This window comes from Notolabrus celidotus, chromosome 11 (genome assembly GCF_009762535.1).
Source record: "Notolabrus celidotus isolate fNotCel1 chromosome 11, fNotCel1.pri, whole genome shotgun sequence".
Lineage (NCBI taxonomy): Eukaryota > Metazoa > Chordata > Actinopteri > Labriformes > Labridae > Notolabrus > Notolabrus celidotus.
This window is the reverse complement of record NC_048282.1, coordinates 29,693,100-29,717,309: the sequence shown is the minus strand read 5'-3', so window position 1 is coordinate 29,717,309 and position 24,210 is coordinate 29,693,100. Positions and strand designations below refer to the sequence as shown.

The 24,210-nt window shown below is 40.2% G+C and overlaps 2 protein-coding genes across 12 annotated transcripts in view; one reads left to right on the top strand and one right to left on the bottom strand.

The window, feature by feature from the left end:
* The window catches only part of samd10a (sterile alpha motif domain containing 10a), a 58,621-nt gene extending 34,544 nt beyond the window's left edge, over positions 1-24,077 (bottom strand). For 7 of the 11 annotated variants that reach the window (XR_004632981.1, XR_004632979.1, XR_004632976.1 and 4 more), the window contains exons 1-4: positions 23,876-24,077; positions 22,232-22,293; positions 21,137-21,297; positions 1,208-1,387 (exon numbers count right to left, since the gene is read on the bottom strand). Coding sequence is in view for 1 of the 11 variants with exons in the window: in XM_034695709.1 (XP_034551600.1) it covers positions 23,876-23,924 (49 nt within the window). In the remaining 10 variants the exon portion in view is untranslated. Of the gene's footprint in view, positions 1-1,207; positions 1,388-19,779; positions 20,054-21,136; positions 21,298-22,231; positions 22,294-23,875 lie in introns of those variants that run through there. The other 4 variants (XR_004632983.1, XR_004632984.1, XR_004632985.1 and 1 more) reach the window with 4 other exon arrangements.
* Positions 12,410-16,618, top strand: opn7d (opsin 7, group member d). The gene is made up of 5 exons (XM_034695707.1): positions 12,410-12,500; positions 12,612-12,774; positions 14,411-14,538; positions 14,655-14,989; positions 16,136-16,618. Exons 1-5 carry the CDS (start codon positions 12,410-12,412, stop codon positions 16,616-16,618), a joined length of 1,200 nt encoding a protein of 399 aa, XP_034551598.1.
* Positions 24,078-24,210: the final 133 nt, after the last annotated feature.

The window sequence follows — 24,210 nt, the reverse complement described above, 5'->3', positions numbered from 1 at the left end:
CTGTACAGAGGTATTAATATGACAGCGCTGCTCTTTGCTGCTTACTGACAGCCCTGCAGCCTCGCCACAGCTCGGGGAGCGAGCCGACGCTCCCTTAAGCAGCTTTCCATGAGTGTCAGGCTGGGAGCAACGGCGCTTGGAGCAAACTGCATGGGTGGGTATGATAAAGTAGGATGACACATCGCTTCAGGTGCAGTTCAAATGCTCCCTAACAGGACTAGATTTACTGTGTGACCGAGGATGACACTTTATGTTCTTCAACAAGCTTGCACGTTGAATTGGGTCAGCGTGGCCAGCTTCAAAAGGCCATGGCAAAGTAATCATCATACATTTTAGAGTTTGAACAGATAAAGGCCTTAATTGTATGAAGCAACCAGCAAACACTGACTTTCATATGCTGCTGAAGCTCCTCTGCTTCACTGCGAATTATCAGAACCTGTATGAAAGCAATCTGATATCATAATCGCACCAAAGGAAATTACAATCATTTTTTCTCACTGTGCCTTTTAGTCTACATTACTACTTCACACAGCAGCACATCCTGAAATATCAGTCTTTCAAATCATTCTCTGATTTGTTTTCAGAGAGATAAACCTTTTAATGTTTAACCAGATGAAAATCCACCTTGATATAGCTGAATCCACACATTCATAATCCTGTTTTTAATGCTCCAGGCTTCAATTTACACTGTTAACAACACCATCATGTGATTTGTTTACACACAAACATACATACACTGTTGCTTATAATTTAAGTGTAGGAGAAGTGTGAATAATAAAAGGAGAAGATAGCCTGGTCAGATGTAGAATTTATGTCCCTGCTTCATATGTGCAAGGGGGGGTAAATAACCGTCAGTGTAGAAACAGATGAAAGTGTTGGGGATAAGTCAGGCGGGAAAGTGACGAGTGAGGACAGAGGGAACAGGGTGGGGGGAGAGGTGCTTTGAGTCATCAGTGACACTCAGAGAGAGAGAGAGACAGAGACCGAGAGAGAAAGAGGGATCAGCATTATACTGGCTCTATCTCTTTTTCTCTCTCACTCTCTCTCTGTCTCTAGCCTGCCATCACTGTGGACTCTTCGTTCTACATCAGTGGGGCTTGCTGCATCTCCACAATGATGATGAGCTCATATGCTGTGTGAGAGTGAGAGTGCATGGACACCTGGCCAGACGTGTGTAATTGTGTACCATCCAAGAGGAGGGGAATACCTTAACCAGACTCTTCAGTAGGAGCCTCAAACAGGTCCAGCCCTCCTTGAATCTCTCTCTCTCTTCTCTCTCTCTTTCTGTCTCTGTGTCTTCCTGTCGGTGGTTGGCCAAGCTCCTCTCCTCCGCGTCTTGCTCTCCACCTGGCCTTCATGAGTTTAACTGAGGACAAGCCATTTCTCCCTGGAAGGTAAGGAGGACACCAGTGGGGGGTCTTTTTTCATTTCCATTGAACACAAAGAGATTACTCAATAAGAAAAAGAAAAGCATTTGTTTGATGATTTCAAAGCTGCTGCTGTTGTTGAAAACTGTTGCTGGCTGTGTTTGAGGACAGATTGGAGCCGACATGACACGCAAAAAAATGTTTTTCTACTTTTATTTTCTGGGAAGAGGAGTGGGAGTTTCATTTAGTTTAATCTGACTGGAATTAATTGTTATCTTATTAGAAATCATGACGTTTGGTTTTGTTGAGAGGCTTTTAGAAGAGGTTCAAATAGCAAAAACAAACTGTGATAAATTCATCATGAATGAAACGAAGGCTCAGAAATCCCAGCTAATTTGTTGGCTCAGTGGCATGATTGGAGAAGAGGTCACTGATCATCCAACTCTACAAAAAAATGCCCCCTTTTCATTCTCTTTTTTGTCAAAGCACTGGGCCGTTCTGTCCACTCAGCTTCACCCTGCTCATCACACATTATTCCTCCGGACAAGTGTGCCGCCTGCGTGCATGAGCTGCCTTATTGTTGTTTCCAGCACAGACACGCATGACTGGCGATTTTATTTGTTAGTGAGCTCTCACTCCGGCCTCAAAACACAGAATCAATACGTGTTGACAATGATGGATTGTGATCACGTCTTTCTATTGGATGGGACTTGATTGAAACAAAGTGAGTGACCTTCAGTTGGGTCAGGGGAACAAACAAAAAAATGAAAAAGTGAAAAAAGCTGAGACAAGACATTCAGCATCAATGACACAGATTTTTTTTTTGCTGTGCCATCTTTAATCAGAGTGTGGTTATGTAATACGTTTGTGTCATGAAGGGGAAGCAGTCGTGGTTGAGTGATGATGACTTACTAGGGTGGCAGAATTGGATTTATTTATTTATTTATTTTGCATTCTCTGCTGCTGTCCTTCCCACAGGCATGGAGATGGGGACTCGTTTTAAACCTTCATAAATATTAGAGATACGCTTAAAATATTGTGATTGAAACTGATTGCTTACTGATCATCCAAGTTGTAAAAGTAATAACAGTAGGTTTAATGACATGTGAAATGGCAAATGATTGCATGGTTTTTATCAGATCTTTAATGATAAACTGCCTCTGTACCAGACTTCCATCTCTGAATCCAAACCTTTAGGGGTTTCTTTTCTATTTTATTTTGAACACAAAGTCCCTTCAGACTAAAATCTCAGTTTTGAGAGAAATCTGGCAAAAGTAGAACAACTTCTCAGATCGTTCTAATTGAGAGACTTTCCTCCTATCCCACTGGTTGAAAGATAAAAATAAGAATCCACCATAACAAGTCTTCTGATAAAAAATGTGTGCTGGAAAAGCAAAACTAAGTGAGAGTCGACGTGCTGTGTGGGAATATAACACCTCGTCAGGTGCAGTCATCAGGTGACAGCTGGTTCATGGTCAGATTGTTGTGCAGCAGCTCTGGCCTTCATAAAACACATTATGTTCTCCACGTTCATTACATAAGTTATGTCACAGCCCCACACGCATGTCTGAGAGAGACGCCCCGAGCCACTCTTTGTCATGCTGCCTAACACGGTGTAAATATTCCACGGTGCTGGCTTCCACTTGTCACTGTCAGTCACTCTCACATGAGGAGGCAGTGAAACACAGCGAGGATGAACCTTCATTCTCTCAAAGGTCTCACACAGCCCTCAGGGGATGTGCCCCGCAGCACACTCTGTGTCAAATGTGTTAAAGTGGAGGTTTAAGTTTAAATTCTGCAAAATAAAGTCAATCAAACACTCCGCCACAGGAAGTTCCTTAAAAGGTGACATATCAATATATTGGTCTAAGAGGTCCCCAAAACATGTCTTTAAAGTTTATGCTCAAAAAAACACTTTGAAATCAGATTTTGGCATGCCTGAAAAGTCCTTTTCTTCAGTCCTCCTCAGAACACTCTGTTTTCCCTCTGACCACGCCCCCTCCGGAAGTGGATGTGCCTCGGCTCTCCAGCACGTTGATCTAATGTTTACATGTTGGCTGAATATACACGGCTGCTCAGAGATCTTGTTACTTCAACCCTCTGAATCTGATCCTGACAGAGAGGCGCCTGTAGCAGGACCTTTCTGAAGGATTGGTCACAGATTTAGTGTTTCTTGTTGTTTTATTTATCAGTATGTAGACGTGTGTCTTGGTACACAGCTACAAACATGTAGCTATGTGGCTATGCTAACTAGCGCTAGAACTTATCCATGATAAATAAAAATCATCCACTACATCTTCAAATCTGCAGACGTGGGGTGTAAAACCGACCTCTGCCAGAAAGGCAGCAGGACCTTTTATGAAGGATTGGTCACAGATTCTGTGTTTCTTGTTGTTTTATTTGTCAGTATGTCGACGTGTGTCTTGGTACACGGCTACAGCTACAGCTGCAGCTACAGCTACAGCTACAGCTACAGCTACAGCTACAGCTACAGCTACAGCTACGAACATGTAGCTATGTGGCTATGCTAATTAGCGCTAGCACTTATCCATGATAAATAAAAATCATCCACTAGATCTTCAAATCTGCAGACGTGGGGAGTAAAACCGACCTTTGTGTTTATTAAGACAGCCTACAACTAGCATGCCTCCCTCCTAAGCTCCTTGTTAGCACACATTTGTGCAGGTAATGAAAAACGGGGGAGGGATTCAGTATTATTTTATACAGTCTATGGGCTGAACAAGCTCCGAGCTCTGACTCCGTGACAGACCGGATATTGTTGTTACGTAACAAAAACACGGAAGTCTGAAACGGCTCTTTTCACACACATTTACAGAAAGGTGTAGAAATCAAAACAGGGGCAGAATGGATTTTTTTCATTCTCGGGGGGTTTGTAGACATGCCAGGGACACATATTTCAGGTAGAGAACCATTAAAAATTCAATTTTGCATGATATGTCACCTTTAAAACTGACACTCACAAGAACTGCTGATGAACCTGATTCAATAATGAGGTCGAGAAAAGAGTTTGCCCTGAGAAACAGGCTCAATTGACATAGTCGATTAAGGATGTCACTATGTAAACATTGAAGAAATATGACACATGCAGGTTCAAGTTCAGTTTACACAGAAGCACATTGCATTCACTTGGAGAAAAAAAACCCTGGCTTAATCTGATCATTATCTCAAAATTACAGGGAAAGTTTTTGGGAAAAAATACAAATCTGCTCTGTTCATATGAATCAGTGAGATCCTGGTACCTCAATATTGATGGAAGCTCTTATTCAAGCCACTTTAGGAAAGCAATCATGCCCTCACACTGATTTTCAATCCAGTATATCTTTGGTTAGGGTTTGGGACACTGGGTACTCATGTCTTAAGATAACATAGAGTATATTATTATCAGTTTGTTGATTTTGGGCAGGATCATTCAGGCAGCTTTTCTAACATAGTCTAACCATTCTGATCTGCTGAACGTTGCAGTGTTTCTCCAGGATCAGTTGAGCCGATTGGCATGCTACATGAGTATAAGACAATGAATTTAAAATGCAACTGGCAATTGCTGAAAATACTGGATACCCATGGAATCCAACTGAGGTGTGGTATCAGAAAACTGAGTAATTGTGTATTTTTCATTTAAAAACAAACTCTCTCTGGGGTGCTGTTGGCCTTGCGGTCTAAGTGCCCCACATACAGAGGGTACAGTCCTCGTTGCAGGGGTCGCCGGTTCAATTCCTGGCCGGTCGACCATTTCCTGCATTTCTTCCCCCGCTCTCTACTCCCCACATTTCCTGTCTCTCTTCAGCTGTCCTATGAAATAACAGCAAAAAGGCCAAAAATATCTTTAAAAAAGACAAAAAAATTAGCTCCTAATTCTGATTTAATTATTTTATTAATTTAGAAAAACAGCTGACATTTCCTTTCTCAAGTTATTGCTTCACAGTTCAAATTGAGCATATCGTCAGTTCAGGCAAACCATGAAGCTCAGCTCAGCTCACAGGACATCAGCTGTTTACATGCCTGCACATAGCACCTGACAGCTCAGCCGGCTACCTTCTGCACATCTAAATGTCAAATGTCAAAATGGGTGTCCTATTTAAACTGCTGTGCAACATGCCTCCACTCATTGATGCTTCCTTTGTATGCCGTCTGATTTGACCAGTGTCGTATGTGTTGTCCCTGGTGCCTGTTAGGGTGTTAAATGCTGCTTGCCCTGCCTCTGCTTTAATGTATGCACAAGAAAAGCCTTTGGCATTCCATGCACACTCATGGGAGGGCAGGGAGCTCTCAGAACAGAGCCAAACCACCAAATATAACTTATTGCATGCAAACAAGTTATTTTCTTTGACTGAAGTGGTCCTGACTGAAATGTTGTTTTGACATTTTGCTGGACCAAACAAGCAATCTGTAGATGTCAGTTTGGGTTCTGGGAAAACATGACGGAAGCTTAAATAATCTCTCCACTTTAGAGACACAATGACTGCTGGGAAAAAGACCAGACATTTGCATTTACATATTTACCAGAAACAAACATTAGTCGTAGCTCGGATGTGGACATTATTTTTCAGCCATAAAAAAAGAGCACTTGGCTAAAAGCTGCTCTTGTACACAAGAGGTCCAGTAAATGAAGCAAACAATGTTAAAAAGTAATTGCACTATAACAGTGCTCTACATATAATAGAATTAGTATATGGGTAGTGCTTCCTATGACAGGAAAAACTTATGAACTACAAGAATGCTGGAAGTCAAATGTATTGTTGTATACACTTTAAAAGTACCATTTAAATTCAACTGCATGTGCTCTTGCTCTCTCTACTCTATTAACAATATATAAAGACATGAAATTATACAAGTAAAAATAAAGTACCAAATTATTCAAGTTGTATATTTACTCTTTGTTATGTGTAGGTGTACAAGACACAACCAAAAAAATCCAGTATTGTAGTACATACAGTGGATACGGAGAGTATTCATACCCCTTCACTTTTTCTACATTTTGTTATGTTACAGCCTTATTCCAAAATGGATTAAATTCATTTTTTCCCTCAACATTCTACACACAATACTCCATAATGGCAAAGTGAAAAATGTTTTGTTGAAATTTTTGCAAATTAATTAAAAATAAAACACTAAAATATTGCATCTACATAAGTATTCACACCCTTTTTATAATGTAAAACTACCTCTGCTACTCACCACTGCACTTTATCATATTATTTTAGCCTGTACATATTAGTTATGCCTATTTGTTGTTTCTTTGTATTTATAGCTAAGGTTATTGTTATTATATTTTTATTTTATTTTTTATTGTAGTTCTTATTCTTATTCCTATTCTTATGCCTTGTACAAAGAGAGCACAGTTTACTAAAGTCAAATTCCTTGTGTGTTCAAGCATACTTGGCGAATAAAGCTGATTCTGATTCTGATTCTGATTCTGATTTACTCAATACTTTGCTGAAGCAACTTTGGCGCTGATGGCCTAGCGGTCTAAGCGGCCCAGGTATAGAGGCAATAGTCCTCATTGCAGAGGTCACCGGTTCGACTCCCGGCCATTCCACCATTCACAAACTCTCTACTCCCCACATTTCATGTCTCTCTTCAGCTGAAATAACTGTGTGTATTTGAGGTGATTGGTGAACTTTAACTGTGTTTCCTGTTGTGCGATGTGGCTACAACTGTCCTGTGACCATTGGAGCAGAAATTAGGTTAAAGTTGTCAAATTTGGGTCATGGAACTTTTTGTCCAATGAATGAAACACTTTTATTTTTACCTTCTCTCTCTGAAACTGTTACCAAAGTTTGAACTACATCAGTTCAAATGTAACGTTCAGCTATCAAATAAAGGCGAAAAAGCCCCAAAACATAAGTTAAAAGAAAAACAACTGCGGGATCTTATATAGACAGGTGTGTGCCTTTCCAAATCATGTCCAATCAATTGAATTTACCACAGGTGGACTCAAATCAAGTTGTTGAAACATTTCAAGGATGGTCAGTGGAAGCAGAATGCATCTGAGCTCAATTTTGAGTTTTAAAGCAAAGGGTGTGAATACTTATGCACATGCGATCTTTGAGTGATTTGTTGTTGTTTTTTTAATCTCTTTATTGTTTTTTTTTTTTTCATTTTCCACTTATAAAGTGCAAAAGTCTGAGACATTATTATCCATGCCTCAAACTAACATACAAAAAAAAATGTATAAATGAAAACCTGAGTGTTTATTTTTTTAATTAATTTGTGAAAATTTCTACAAAACATTTTTCATTTTTTCATAATGGAGTATTGTGTGTAGAATGTTGAGGGAAAAAATGAATGTAATCAATTTTGGAATAAGGCTGTAACATAACAAAATGTAGAAAAAGTGAAGGGGTTTGATTACTGTATATGAAATCTGTGTAAACGCTTAAGACCCCGGGCAGGTCAGTCAATCTGAGCATGGACGATACAACGTGACGCTTAATATTCAGAAACACAGAGATACATGATTCATCATATCAAAGATACAAACACTGAGGGATGGGTGTAGATCACAACAACATGTTGATAATAACAATCACAACAGCAGACATTATTTTATCTCCATGATGGTGTCAGAATGTGTGGGCTGACAGACAGGTATAGTCAGGTCAGGATTATGAAAAGCAGTAAACTGAATTTCCCTTGCAGGTGTTTTTTTTTTTTATCGCACCGTAAAGGCTCCTGGATTTTCAAATACTGCATCTCATTATATGTGAGGTCAGACTTAAACCCAGATTCAAAGCAGAGCCACAGGCTGCCAATCTTTGACACTGTCACTTCTCATGAGCTCACGCGTGTGCTCTCTCTGCTGTTTCACTTAAGACTTCCTGACACGCTTGTCAGCCTTTAAATGGCTGTTTATCTACTTTGACCACAGACACTCTGAATGTGATGAGTGACACTTTTAGTGATGGCATTAATCTAAATCACTTGATGGCATACAGGACAGAGCGGGAAAACTTTTGACAAACTTATTACTTGTCATTCTGGGAGACTTAAAACCAGACAGATGAATGCAAATCTCTATCTTGGTAGATTACGCATTCAAAAAGGCTTCACTGAGACAACAAACTCAGATGAAAGGGTCAGAGGAGAAGAAGGCGAGGTGATAATGTACATCCAAAAAGAAATTATAGGATGCTTCGCCAGGTCAGCTGGCGATAAACGTTTTACCCCCCTACATCATCATCCAGAGGGCAATGTCCCTGTCCACATCTCAAAGGCGATTAATTATTTACAGCTCAACATGAGCGTTGTTCACCCACGCTCAGAGACATGAGAACTGTGGTGTCACAGCTCAGCCACTCTCAAAATACTCAATCTGTCACGGCGGACCAACGGCACAGTTCAGCTGGTCAAGTTCTCTGGGCTCTTTCCGTCTGCATCCGTCCTCACACTTCCACACTCACATGGCTGATCGGGTCGTCTCGAATTTTGTTTCCTGATTACATAAACATGCCCGGATACAGACCATGAGTTTATAGTAATGTCACATAAACTGTGTCACCAAGGCGTTCATTTGTTAAAGCACACAATATCAATTAATCCAAGTACTCATTTAACAAAGTGCCTCTGCTCCGTAAGTTATACAGCACAGGGGATTGTTTGGGAAGTACTGCACACACTCAGCCTTGGTGGAGCTACTGGAGCTCAAACACAGCACAAGGAAGAGAGAGAGAGAGTGAGTGAGAGAGAGGGAGAGAGAGACAGACAAGATCTGTGCTAAAGTTGTTTTGATTAATACAAGCTTTGAGTCCTCCAGGCGTGACAGTTTCTGTCCGAGAGCGTGCATGAGATAAAAGATCCTTAGCACAGATCTGAGTGTGCAGCAGTTCTGTCTCAAGCCTCCTCATACAGGACGCTTATCGCCAAGGAAACATGCAGCCACAAATTGCCTTGTGGAAGTGTGTTGTCTTTCAGCTGATAGAATATGATTGCATAAAATCTTGAGAGAAGGAGGTACATGCTAAGTTCTCAAGTCCAGGCAATCATGACTGACAGGCACCTGCAATAATACATGATACGCTTCTATTATAGACTTGGATGTCAGGTTTTGTATGAGCAGAGAAATGGTGCAAACACACAGATGTGTGCAGTTGGTCATTAATGTCGTGTATTTTTTCTGTCTTGGACAAAATCCTGATAATGCTGATAATATCGTACATTCCAATAGTGTTTCCATTACTTTATTCATGAGGTGGATAAAGTAATGGAAACACTATTGGAATGTACGATATTATCAGCATAAAAGTTTTAAAAGTTAATTATCAGTTTTCAATTTCTGCCGATATGTATGGCCGATGAAGGGACACATTAATTATTGGCACACAATCACAACTTAGATACACCAACAACAAGCTCCAGCATGTTGGCTGTATAAAGGTATTTTAAAAAATAGCTATTCACAATGGATGTGATATAAAGACAGCAAAAAACTCCTTTAACACTACCAGTTGAATTGGGCATCACAAGCAAGCGGCAACCTCCGGTCTCAAAATATGAAGCCCATGCGGAAGTGTTATAAACTGCAGTTCATCGAGCGTCCACCTGAGGCTGGCTGCAGAAACACCGGAAACCACGTACACACTAATTCAAAAAAGACGATATTTACAGCATTAATAAACATGTTTACAGCCTGGTTTAAAAAACGGCTTCGGTCTGAAAAGCTATTCTTTTAAATTGCGACGGTTCAGAAGATATTACGATTATGAGTTTTGCCCAAATAAGGACATGGCTGACTTGACTGACAGGCGGGAACACTGTAGCTGTTGGCAATGAGGACCAAAGCCCGCCTCTTTACCTCACGCTAGCCTGACATCAGTTTGGTTGCGTTCAGCATTTCCAATATGGCTCCCGCCGACGATTGGCTTCAAAACAGCGCTTCAGAAACAGATGGTTGATGTCACGGATACTACGTCCATTATTTATACAGTCTATGATCATAAGAAGAGTCATCTTTAACAGCACCAAAAGTTTCTGAGAAGAATGAAAATGTGAAAACCTTTCGGCAGCCTCTACTTCAGTCATTTGAAAAAGCTAAAAAACGTGGCAGCGATCACTCAAAGTTAGGGGGCTTCACAAGAAAGACTCTGAATTCATTGCTCTCAATAGCCAGCTTTTAGCACAGTGGGAGATGTTGAACTACAGGCTAATGATGTCAATGTAGCCTCATTAGTTATGCCTAAGCGTCACTACATCAATCACATAGAGAAGCTCCTCGCTAATGCTACTCAAACTAGCTTCACCATGAACATCTGGACATTGAGTGTAATTCCTGTCAGCATGTTGACCCTCACTGCCAAATCGATTTGGGCCATGTAATCCACAAAAGTTATGTTTTTATTTTTCATTACTGAACGTCTTTATTTGAAAACAAATTAATTTATAAATCATGGTAGAATCAAATGTTTGTTTTGTTTTATGTGTTCTTTATATGTTTTTATGTTTCTTAAACAAATAGACTGAAACAAAGACATATCTGCTAAAGTCCAATATCATTCATCACTACTACTCTGCATAAATAAATAATGTCTTTATTATGCATCACATCTTAAAAGCCTACACCATGATAATAAAGTTAAATCAACTTCTCTGTGAGAGTTTAAAATAAAGCTTCTTTCAGCTTTGTCGACTTTAATGCAACACTTAAACGTCTGGGTTACTATCAAACTGGCACCTTTTTTATTGATTGATGTTATTTCTTTGTATTTATTGCTTAAAAAATAAATATATGAAAAATTTCATAAAGCAAAAGTTTATAAACACATCTAACAAAAGTTGTTTCCTGAATTTTTTTGTTAGTTGAAATAAAGTTCACAGCAAACTCAGTAACCCAATAAAACAGATTGATTGAAACTTCTGTCGGGCTCCAGTGAATTGCTGTTAGTAAATATGTTTATTGATCATAAAGTACTTTGACGTGCTGACATGACAGTCAACTTTTAGGACTTGAGTGGCTTTAAAACTGGTCATTACTGCTCTCTGTACTGACTCTCCTCCACTCAGACTGACTGGACATGTCGTCATCGGCTGCTGCGCTGACTTGCATAGTAATGGAGCATCAGTCTTTATTCTGCATGATTGCCTCAGTCCTTGAGAGTCAATGTTGCCTCTACATCATCTCTGATAGCACTCCAAGTATTGCTCCACAATACTCCTCCTCCAGCGATTTCCATTTCAGTGTTCAATCTTCTGTTGAGCAAAGTGTTGTCCTGAATAGCAATCATCTTCCTGTTTGCAGATATGTGGGCATAAAGCGTCTGATGAGTCTGGTTTATAAGAAAGAGCATGGGTGTGTCAGAAGTGCTCGCTGAAGACACTTCTAACAGTCTATTTTATTCAATTATTATCTCTCTGAATTATGAGCTCTTTGATCTCACTATAATTACCACTAGACAGTCTGAATCCATCATCCCACATGTCTGTATTGCATTTGCGTGTCTGCATGATTGCATCCTGTGTAAATATGTGTAGGCTGGGGACGGTATTAAAAATATTTTAATCTTTTTTCCAGCAAATTTGGCCACATGTTTCCTTAATCAGAGATCTTTGGTCTTATTCTCTCAATCTCAATCTCTGTCTCTTCGTTCTGTTGTAAATCCTCAAAGGGACATTCCCTCTAATTCTCTCCATCTGTCAATCCTGCTTTGTATATTTCTATTTAATACAAATTGTATTCATCTTGCACAGGATTATTTTTTTATTTAGAAAAATAAAGCTTTTCATCTATTTTTACATCTGGTGCTGTAGGCTGGAGGTATTGTGCAACAGATCCAGAAAGAAAACACGGCGTGTACCCCAGACAATAGACGGCTTCAAAACGCATTAGTAACAAAAGTGTTCATGTGGTTTTAAACATCCAGACCAGGCAGGGAGGAAGAATAGCTTCGGCTGTGGGTATTGAACACTTTGATTTCTTTTGAGTGTTTTCAGCCCACAACCACGTCAATGTAGTATCGAGTGCAAGTACGGATGTCAATCACTGCTCTCTGCAGAAGAAACTTAGTGTGTTTGTGTGTTCAATGTTCCAGATGGGAAATGCTTCAGACACATCTGCTGCGTTTGACTCCACCATCTCCAAAGAGCATGACATCTTCATGGGTGCCCTCTACAGCGTCTTTTGTGAGTCCACGCCACACAACAAAAAAAGTCTGTTTGCTTTGCCGATTTTTGCAGGAACAACTAATTCCTGCAATCCTCTGCACGGCTCAGTGATCTTTCTTTTTCTTGCAGGTATACTGTCCCTCGTGGGAAACTGCATTCTGCTACTTGTTGCTTATCACAAGCGGTCAACCTTGAAGCCAGCCGAGTTCTTCATCATTAATCTCTCCATCAGTGACCTTGGCATGACACTGTCTTTATTCCCTCTGGCAATACCCTCATCCTTTTCACACAGGTATATCAGCCTCTAACTTTATTTCTCCTATCTTAGGAAATCAATCAATCAATCTTTATTTAAACAGCGCCAAATCACAACAAACGTTATCTGAAGATTCTTTACAAACAGAGCAGGCCTAGACCGTACTCTATGTTAAGTTATTAACAAGGACCCAACATCAAAACAGGGTAATATCCAGTCCCATCTTACAGACAGGACTCATTCTGATCTCATCTTAACCCTCGGGGTCAATTGGACCCCATAATGACTAACATCATATTTATTTTTGGCTTCATATTTCATGACTTTCCTAATTTAATGGGGACAACTAGGAAAACATAAAATTAAAATGTTGATATGTTCAGATTTCCTGTTTTGGATGACATTGAGTTCACTATAAAATACATTTTTATAACCTAAAACAGCCTCCCTCAACCTTCAGATTGCGATGAAATATTTCCTGCCACAATGTCTCTAAAGACATTCCATGATGTGTCCCGTGTCATACGTTTTGAGAACATAGAAACAAGGCAGGGCAGACGAGAGCATGACAAACTCAGCAGTTTGATGTTCTGTTTTACAAATAAAGTCCTTTTAAATGCTTTAAATTATATTTATGCTTAAAATATATTTTATTTAAAGGGATATTGAGGTAGTCAACAAGGAAACAAAGTACATGACACATAAACCTGTGTAACAATCACTTTCTGGAGGTTTAAATTGCTGGGGTTAAATTGACCCCAAGGATAAAAGATGTTAGTAAATTTGAGGGTAACAGGAGGGTTAATCCACCATGAGCAGAGCACCTCACAATATTTTGAAAGCTACAGCAGCAAGGACAAACTTCCTTAAACAGGCAGAAACCTCAAGCAGAACCAGACTCATGTTTAACAGCTATCTGCCTCAACCACGTTGGGGTTGGAACGAGGGATCAAGGAGATTAAGAGAGAGAGAGATTATAGTAATGAGACAGATAGTAGTAGCTGTTGCCGCTGGAGTCTGGCACATCAAATTTCTGTCTCTGTGAATATTTACTTTACTGTTTGGGGCAATTCTGATAGTACATTAAGAATGTCAGTCATTTCTTTTTTTGCAAAAATGCACAACTTTTCCAGCATATTTAGAAGTTCAGTTCAGGAGAAGCAGTATAGAAAGAGGACAATGTCTATATGTATCTTGTGAGCAAACTTGAGTTGATTCTACCTCCGTTGAAAACATGTTTAAGTGTGAACATCGGCATCGAAACACTTGAAAATACAAGTTCTGAAGGCAAACTTTAACTCCAACGACTCAACAGCTGTTCCCATTGCCCTAGAAAGAAAGATGAAATCCTACACAGAAAGCTTCTAGGCCAACCTCAATCAAACAACATTTCAAAGAAGGAGCAGCAGCAAAGACGTTTAAGGACAATGGATATCTAAGATTCGTTCTTTTGCTTTCTCTCCCTTGACCTTTTCTTCATTAATTTCTGGCAGGTCACAGAGTTGCCTACACCACATCCCCACAGAGCAAAAAGAAAACGCATCAGTACCAATATAAGGCCCATATCCTTATATTAAATCAGTCAATCAGGCAGCACTGAAAGCACACATCATTGTTTCTTGCAGCTCTTGTCTCTGTCAATTTTCCCTTTTCTCCTCGTCTGTGCGCACAGGTGGCTGTTTGGAGAATTCACCTGTCAAGTCTATGCTACATGTGGAGTCCTCTTTGGCCTATGCAGCCTGACTAACCTCACAGCCCTCTCCTTGGTGTGCTGCCTTAAAGTCTGCTTCCCTAATTATGGTGAGAAAAAGATAAATTAAGCATGATGTTTTCATCACAACGTTAAGCAGCATGAAGGGAAAACAAAGTGTCCACAATAACTGCACAGCCTCTTTTTCTTTCTCCCGTCTGCTCAGGTAACAAGTTCTCCCTGACGCACGCCCGCCTCCTGGTGGTTGGAGTGTGGTTTTATGCGTCTGTGTTTGCTGTCGGGCCCTTGGCACAGTGGGGCCATTACAGTCCTGAACCCTACGGCACGGCCTGCTGCATCGACTGGCAGGCGCCCAATCACAAGCTCTCAGCCTTGTCTTACATCGTCTGCCTTTTCATCTTCTGCTATGCACTACCCTGCACCGTCATCTTCCTCTCCTACACGTTCATCCTGCTGACAGTGCGGGGGTCGCGTCAGGCCGTCCAGCAGCATGTGTCACCGCAGACCAAGACCAGCAACGCACACGCTCTCATTGTCAAGGTCAGAGGGGTTTGAGTGTGTCGCTTCAGCATCACTGAGTTTGGGTTCTGCAGTTGACAGGATTTGAGTAGGATATGAGTCAGTAAATTATTCAGAGGTGACAGAAATGTTTTGTTGATAACATGCTTTATATGTGCAGCAGAGCCTGGCTGAGAGGGGTTTATGATGATACCTATTTATGAAGAGAAAGACTCAGACTTCTCAATGTCAGCTCACTCAGAAGGAAAATATACTTTGTTGAAGAATATTTAACATTACATTACACTGTCAACCAAATAAAACGCATACCATTGTCTTCTCAGCTAACTCTGATCAATCTCTGATAATATTCATCAATCAATATATGTCAGTTTCACTTTGGTTGCAGAATCACGGGAATTTTCAAAGTTGGAAACTTTCCATGGGAATTAACGGGAATAAACCAGGAATTTACTAAATTGAAGGTTGGCTCTTAATATGGAACTTAAATATAGTTGGGGAAGATATATTTTAGCATAATCCTGACTAAAATAACCAGGTTTCATGCAAGTACAGTTTAATATCTATGCAGAGCCATCCTCAACAAGACTGGACAGTGACACTGAAGAGTAAGAGTTGGAGTTGGATGTTGAGGAAGTGGACATGGAGGATTTTGATGAGACCCAGGAAGAGTCCAGGGTTTAGCAAAAATGCAGAGGCTAAGCTTGAGAAGCTTGAGGGAAGATGATTTTTTATTTGCATGTTGAATGGGACTTTTTTGGAGGGAGAGGGGATCTATTAATTTAACATTTTGAATGGGACTTTGTTGGGATTGCGTTATTGTTAATTTTTGAATGGGTTGGGTCGGGGAATGAGTAATAGTTAACTCAACATTCATGTTTTTGTTTGATAAAGTTCTACCTTAACCGGAAATTTTCCACCCCTTTGCAACCCTACTGTCAACCAAATCACATGCGCATCACTGTAAACTCAGCGTACTCTGAAAATCTGTGATAATATTCATCAACCAATATATCAGTTACTGTCCTAATGGGGTTCTTCTCCTGTATTTAATGTGTGTGTGTGTGTGTGTGTGTGTGTGTGTGTGTGTGTGTGTGTGTGTGTGTGTGTGTGTGTGTGTGTGTGTGTGTGTGTGTGTGTGTGTGTGTGTCTGATCTTTCTCTACAGCTGTCAGTAGCCGTATGTATTGGCTTCCTGAGTGCCTGGAGTCCATATGCTGCTGTGGCCATGTGGGCCGCTTTTGGAGACGCCTCTCGAGTTCCCCCAGAAGCGTTCGCCCTGGCCGCTGTGTTTGCCAAATCTTCAACCATCTACAACCCCGTCGTCTACCTGTTGTGTAAGCCAAACTTTCGGGAGTGTCTCTACAAAGACACGACCATGTTACGACAGAGGATCTACAGGGGAAGTCCTCAGTCGGATCCTAAGGAGCGCTTTGGATCCACATCCCAGCGCAACAAGGACCTGAGCGTCTCCACGCGCTTCTCAAATGGACAGCAGGAGTGTTACGGGGCGTGTATGCACTGTGCGGAGAACGCAGCACCGTGTCATGTGACCACACCGCAAAGGACTGCGTGCATCCTGAAGGGATCCACCTACAAAGAGGTGACAGTGAATCAGCTCTCAGTCAAACCACAGGCGGACTGTCTCTAGTGGTCAAAGCTCCTTCAGTCATGGAGCGACAGGACAGGTCAGGCGCTCAAAAAGACAGAGGCACGTGTTTACAAAAGATCTGCCACACTGATGTACACTTGTAAAGTCTTGATATCCACCTCTGAGTCAGCGTGTTTACCTTTTCATTTTTTCTGTACAGTTACTTGATTCTGGCAGAGCAGAAAATGAGATCGGAGAGCCCCTGCTGGCTTTGAGCTTCATTAGGCAAATGTGTGACATTTTAAAGCAGCTCATCATCTTTTACACACCGCAGGAACATGCTTAATACTGTGAGGATAAATCATGTTAACATCTGACCAGCGCAACACAAAAACATACTACAAAGAAAGAGACATGCAGGATTATCGTGATGGTTTTCAAGGACACGGTTCACGGCCCTTCGTGTGAAAGCATCTCTAACAGATTTATATGTCGTGTTAAATGTGCTGAGGACATGTGTACCTGATGTTTGTATGCAGACATCCTGCTGGTGAGCATGACACTAAAGTGGCACTAAACCAAAATGATTAAGTATTCAGCCCCTGTAGGCTTGAATGTTTTCATGGGCGTTTTGTCCTTGTCACTGCTGGAACCTGTTCAAACAGAGACATAAAATCAAGCAGACAGCTGCTCTTTTCACAGAGGAATCAAACCTCCGACTTATAGCAGCTGGTTTATGCCTACAGGGTATGAGTACTTGATAATAAAAATCAAATTTTGCTCAGGCATCACTTGAGTGAAGAGGCCGGAACATGACCATTTGACTGCAGGTATTATTCTTCAGACTGAGGTGAAGAGAAACTAATTTGGACACTGACGACAAATTGAACCAAAGATCATGCTTAGATCATTTTTGGCAGAAATCTAGATTTTGTTTTGACAAAGGCTGTTTTCCAAACCACCTGCTATACTAGCAGGACGTACTGATGGAGCAGAATTCAGTGTGAAGTATGTGAACAAGGGAAAAATCTGCAGTATGTCAAAACTACCCAGATGTCGCACTGATTAAAGGAAAATATCTCAGTATGCGTCGGACCAGTCTCCCTTGCGTACTGTTTCCCACAATGCACAGCGCTAACGTCTAGCTTCTTCTTTTTTTGAAGGGGGGCACTTTGTGTTTAGGTGTTGGGAAACTTATTAAATTCCATGTAAACCACCTCTTACCTATTTTAATCATAAGTGGATGCTAAAGAAGCAGTTTCGCTATCAACTTGGCCGTTGTTTACTTCCGCTTTCCGAAACCAGAAATCCAGCAACGCCTGACCCAGCATACTGCAGACCAGATCAAACAGAACAGTCATATTACAGACTACCTTCAAACGCAGTGGGCAGTATGCAGTATGCAGTATGCAGTATGGAGTATGGAGTATGGAGTATGTAGCATGTAGTACGTACTGCATACTACATTTCTAGGTAGTATGGAGTAGGCGGATTCAAAAACAGCTAGAGACTTTGGCTGTTTTCAAAATCGCCTACTGAGAAATTTTCCCATATCAGTACGACATCCGGGGAGTTTTGACATACAGCAGATTTTGCTAGTTTGCATACTACATACTGGATTTTGGCCACATCAATACGCACTACTAGTACAGTAGGCGGTTTCCAAAACAGCCTTTCTCTTTAGGATCATGTTGGGATCTCCTCTCTGACCACCTTCAGTTTGAGTCTTAATGTCAGCTTGATTAGAAAACATAAAGGGGCTTTGCTCCGTATCAAAAACAAAGTGACTACACTCCGTTAAATAAGGTAAAATCTGTAACTCAAGAACATTTCTCAGGACGTTCTTCAAAGAAGTTGTCCGTGGGGGAAACAAGAATAAGCTGACTGAGTTATTCATTTTTATATCAGCTGGAAAAAGATTTTGAGTAGCACACAGCAGTGGAAATGAATGCAAATTAGATCACAGAAACTCTTTTGTTTGTCTCTTACTCCTTGTTGTATTGAGCTGTAATCTGTGAGCAAATCTCATCAAAATGAAGACATCAATTCAAAGAATGATTCTGTGGATCTACAATCAACCATGTCTGATTCTGCACACATGTATCCAAAGACTGACGCATCGTTTTGCCTGCAAACTAAAATCGAACAGCACTTTGCTATGAGTCATTCTGTTTTCCCTTTTAATGTGGAACTCTTCTGTGTTGCTTCATGTATGCAAAGTAGTCAAAAGAGTACGTCTGTGGTGGTATTATTATCAAACCAGTTCTTGTGCAGCCTTAATTAGTACAGAGAATAAAACCATGGAATCAATTTGAAGGCTTATTTGTTTTTTTATCTGATGAGACAATTTGTTGCTTGATAGATAGGTCAGTTCAAGTCTTCCACTTAAGATGGGGCGCGGATGGCCTAGTGGTCTAAGTGAGCCCCATGTACAGAGGCTATAGTCCTCATCACTGGTTCGACTCCTGACCGCAACCATGTGCTACATGTCTTTCCCCACGCTCTACTCCCAGCATTTCCTGTCTCTCTTCAGCTGTCCTATCCAAGCGGCAACTTCTGGTCTCAAACTATGAAGCCCATGCGGAAGTGTTCTGAACTGCAACTCATCGAGTATCCGCTTGAGGCTGGCTGCAGAAACACCGGAAACCACATAGACACCAATTCAAAAAGACGATCTTTGCAGCAGAAATAAATATGTTTACATCCTGGTTCAAAAAACGGCTTCTGTGTGAAGAGATAATTTCTCTATCGGCACACACTGTACTGGGGTACACAGCAGCTACAGTTCAGAAGATATTAAGATTACGAGTTTTGCCCATTCAAGGACATGACTGACTTGATTGACAGGCAGGAACACTGTAGTTGTTGGCTGAGCATGGCTCCCACCGACGATTGGTCTCAAAACAGTGCTACGTCCATTATTTATACAGTCTATGGTCCAATCAAATAAAGGCAAAAATGCCCCAAAAATATAACTTTAAAAAAAAGAGGATGCAAATCTGAATAAGGCCCAGTGTCGTTCGGCATCATAGACATACTGAAATCAAAACATGTGTTGTAAAATATAGGGAGAAGTATGAATGTAAACTATTTTAATGATTAAGATATGATGAGATAAAATTCTCCATTGTCATTGTACAAAAAATACTACAAAATTAAAGTGCACTCAAGAGTATAAGAATAAAAATAGATGATAAATAATCATTCTAGTTCAAGCATGTTTAAGCAGATTTCTCACATCTTTTTGATCTACAAAATTGGACAAAATATGTGATTTGAATTAAAACCTTAGTTTAATTATCAGGGAGAGACAGTTGCTTTGAAGACGTAAACCCTGAACCTTAGAGTTCAAATTCACCACCAATCTAATTTTCTTCAAAGGAGTGTACTGTTATTATTGGAAGCATCTCTGTGTGGTCCTGGGTTGATGTGCAACACTTCCAGCAGATGAAAAAAAACTCCCCCTCTCTCTTCTTCTTCATTGAAGTTAACAAACTGAGGGTGTAAGGGTGAGAAGTCGGAAAAGTCACAATCAGTTACGGCATAACTGAGATAAAACCATAGACTGTATAAATAATGGATGTAGTATCTGTGATGTCACCCATCTGTTTCTGAAGCGCTGCTTTGAAGCCAATCGTTGGCAGGAGCCATATTGGTAATGCTGAACTCAACCTAACTCAACCTTCTTGTTGAGCTTGAGGTAAAGAGGCGGGCTTTGAGCGTCCTCGCCAACAGCTACAGTGTTCCCGCCTGTCAGTCAAGTCAGCTGTGCCTCTCATAATGGAAAACTCCTAATCTCAATATCTTCAAAACTGCCGCAGTATGAAAAAATTCACCCCCCCCATACAGTGTGTGCCGATTGAGGAATGAGCTATCCAGACTACACTTGTTTTTTTAACCGGGCTAGACACATGTTTATTTCTGCTTAAAAGATTGGCCTTTTTGAATTGGTGTGTATGTGGTGTTCAGTACTTCCGGAGCCAGCCTCAAGCGGATCCTTGATGAACTGCAGTTTCTAACACTTCCGCATTGGACTCAATTCTCACGGCTGGATGTTGCCGCTTGGATAAAACAGATGAAAAACTGCTTTAGGCTCTGTTTACACACGAACGTTTTCAAAGCTCTAGTTGCATTTTGGCGATTCACTTACACAGAAGCTACGTTTTGGGTGACTGAAAACACAGCGCGGGTTACAGAGTAGAATTTTTTTAAACCCAACCCATTCTGTCGCCATGTAATCAAGCGATACACGCTCCTCTGAAAACAGTAAGCTGTGAGGCGGTGGCGTGTGGTTATATCGCCAACCACTGGTCTGACATGCATGCTTTTGCAGTGTCATGTGAGTACAGATTTTCTGTTATCAGGGCTTCTTGTAAACAAGGTCTTAGTCATAAAAATGCATCCACTTATTAAGATATTTGTCTACATAAAGCAGCAAATGTGTTAGTTGAAGCTTCGACACTCATTCCCTCAAAGAAACCCATCATCACAGTTAATAAGATGTTTAAATAGACTGGACAAACTTAATAAGGGAGGGCACTGTTTTTTAGAGAGACAGAATACATCTCATTAAATTACTTTATATACTTCTCTCTCTGTGCGCTCCATTGTATCTTTGTTTTCCCACTGAGGCAGCTTTTTCTTGGCAGGGGCGTTTGTGAGAACACTGACCAGAATCATGGTGACAGGAAGGCCACAGCTGGGGGCTTTACGACCCTCTGAACACGATACACGTGCATCTAAAAAGCACAAATAAGAAAGCAGAGTTGAGTTTAGACCTTTAAGAAATAAAAAACAGAGATGTGTGTTTTTAGATCTGTTTAAGTGGTGTCCTCCTGTCTGAGCTGAACTGAACTGGAATAAAAATGAAAAGATAAAAAAAAAAACTTGACAGCAGGGAGCAAATATGCATAAAGTACTGACATAGATGCAGTGTAATTTGTTTCCTCAAGTGTAAAATAAAAAGGTCTGGAGGATCAGAGGATAAGAAGCCAATATAGGCAAGCACTAAGATGTAGCCTGAGGAGGAAGGAAAGAAAGAATAACTGATATACACATTTAGAGAAACTGGCGCTTACTGTTTTTTTTTTACAATCATTAACCTCAGCCAGTTGTTGATGACCGTGACTTTAAAGTGTGAGGTTCTTCATTTAGGACTGTGTAAGCTTCTTTTCCAAAGACAGATTGAATTTTTACAGCTCACATGATTAGAAAAAATACACAAATTCACTGTTTCTCAATCACAGATGGAGAGAGAGTTAAATCAGCGCTGCATTTAATCACACAACAGCTTCACTGAGAAATCACTTCAGAGGGGAAAGACTGTGGATCTATGCAGCGATAGATCCAAAATGTTTTACGTCATCTCTATCCTCCTACAATGTTGCTCTTTTCTCATGTAACCACTCCTCTGCTCAGACTCTGCCTTTCTCGAGTCTCTCTATTGAGATCCAGAGTACGCCTCGCAATACCAGCTGTTTATTGTGCAGCTGTGCGACTTAAGCACCCAGTAATGCAAATGAATATTGGCATGTTTAATCTTTGCTGCCTCCTTAGTAAACAAGTTTTGTTCTTACTCCAGTGTGCATGAAAGGTTCCTCTATGCTAGAATACGCATTATGTATTTTATGTTTCATAATGCTTCTGTTTCCCTCTGTTGGACCTGTCTCCTACCTCTCTGCTGACATGCCCTCAGTCTGCTGATAGGTTCATCTTGACATCACACTGACACCTTCCTGTTGTAATCAAAAACTAGCACGTTATCACTGTGCCCTGATTTAACACACTGTGTTAGATGTTTTGTGTTCTAAATGAATTCTGAATTGAAATAATTTCGTGCTGAAACCATGACGGAGAAAAATAATCAGCAATTATTTCAAATCCATTTGTGCTTACAATTTCTTACTTTGAACTTCTCATATCTTGTTTTTTTCTTTCTTAGATTGGATAAAAAAAAAACAGATTTCAAGTTATCACCTTGGTTTATGGAGATAATTGCATACGCCATTTTTCATTTTAGCTGACTTTTATGTTGCAGTGGATTCTTGCAAAGACAAAAAAAGCTCAGATTGAAACATCTAAGAGTCGAAGGCTTGACCTAATATCTTCAGTTTAGTCCGTATGATGTGATATTTACTTATTCTTCTTGCATGTATGATTCAGTAAATCAAAGAGCTTCGTTTTAAACTCACAATTTGGCAGATTAATGTAGTAGATAATGTGATATTTCATAATTGAGTCTCAGCTATGTTACATTTTTGCTGACTTACACAAAAGAGCACACAGAACACAGATGAATTTCAAAGATTAAATAGAAGTTAGTTGCAGTGATATATTGATGTCGAACTAAGGTTCAAACATTACCACATTGTATAAATAAGACTCCAAGATCAACAGTTTCAATAAGATCAAACATTACTGTCTGTATAAGACTGTGCAAGTGCTCACTTTGTAACCACAACTTGGCTCATCTGATATCTTATCTATAAGTATGAGATAAAGAGACATACACTCAGATTCATACTAAAATGCACGTGCTCTTTGTTTTGTTTTGAGCTTTCTGTTTTCAGTGTCCTGTCTGATTTAGTGGTCTCAAAAAAGTCCATCACTATGTGCTTGTAGCCTGACGCCCTCTAGTGCATAAAAAACAACAGGACAATACCACTATCAGCCATGCTAAAAGGCGACTTGTTTACTCCTAAAGTTATTTCAGGAGAGGCTAATTTTAAAAACTGAATCTACCAAAAAATCATGAATGACAAACTGAATCCACCTCTCTGTGGAAATCTGAAATAACAAGGGCAGATAGTAAGAATGTCATAGTGAGGATCTGTAATTAGGAGCATTGCACTACAGATAATTCAGTCTAGTCTAGCTTTTTCATATTCAAACCGACACAATTACTTTTAAATGAATCTAAAGAGACACTCGTGTGTTTGCATTACATGCGAAAACCCCTGTTGATATCTAGACTTGTAATTCAAACCCCAATTAGTGCATCAAATCACTGGAATGTGTACAAATGTTACGGTTTAATTGGTGACCCTTGCACGTGACGTCTTTCAACCAAATGCGTCAGTAGTTGTAGTAGATAGTATACATAAAACTCTTTTTGAAAACAGATGTAACAACTTAAAAAAATATGCATTACAATATCAAAATGTTCCTACCTGTTGTGTATTTAAAGTCCTGTTCAACAAGACACGTTGAGTATGATTTTCAAGAAACGACAACCACGAGCATGTAAATGTCACCACTTAACATCTTCACCCCTTGAAGCGTAACACCTGTTAGCTTAAAAAATGTAGTCGCACTTACTTCTCATTTTTATCCAACAGTAGTAGTAATTCGTCTTGCCTCCCAGCATTTGTAGTCCATTGATATCCTGCAAGGAGTTGACACCGCTCTGTTAACACATCTTACAAGGTGAAACATTAAATCGACCAATTTTTAGCAAGCTAGCTAGCTATTGGTGTTCGAGCCTATCGGATAAGATTTCTGAATGAGGAATGACGTCATCGGTTTGCCGTTGGTTTATACTTTTAATAACACTTTAAATAAATTTATTTTTTATTGTCTCAACTGCTTATCTGTCATACATATTGAATTTTTATTACTCCATTACTCCTGTTTTTTTTGTTTTTTTTTCGTGT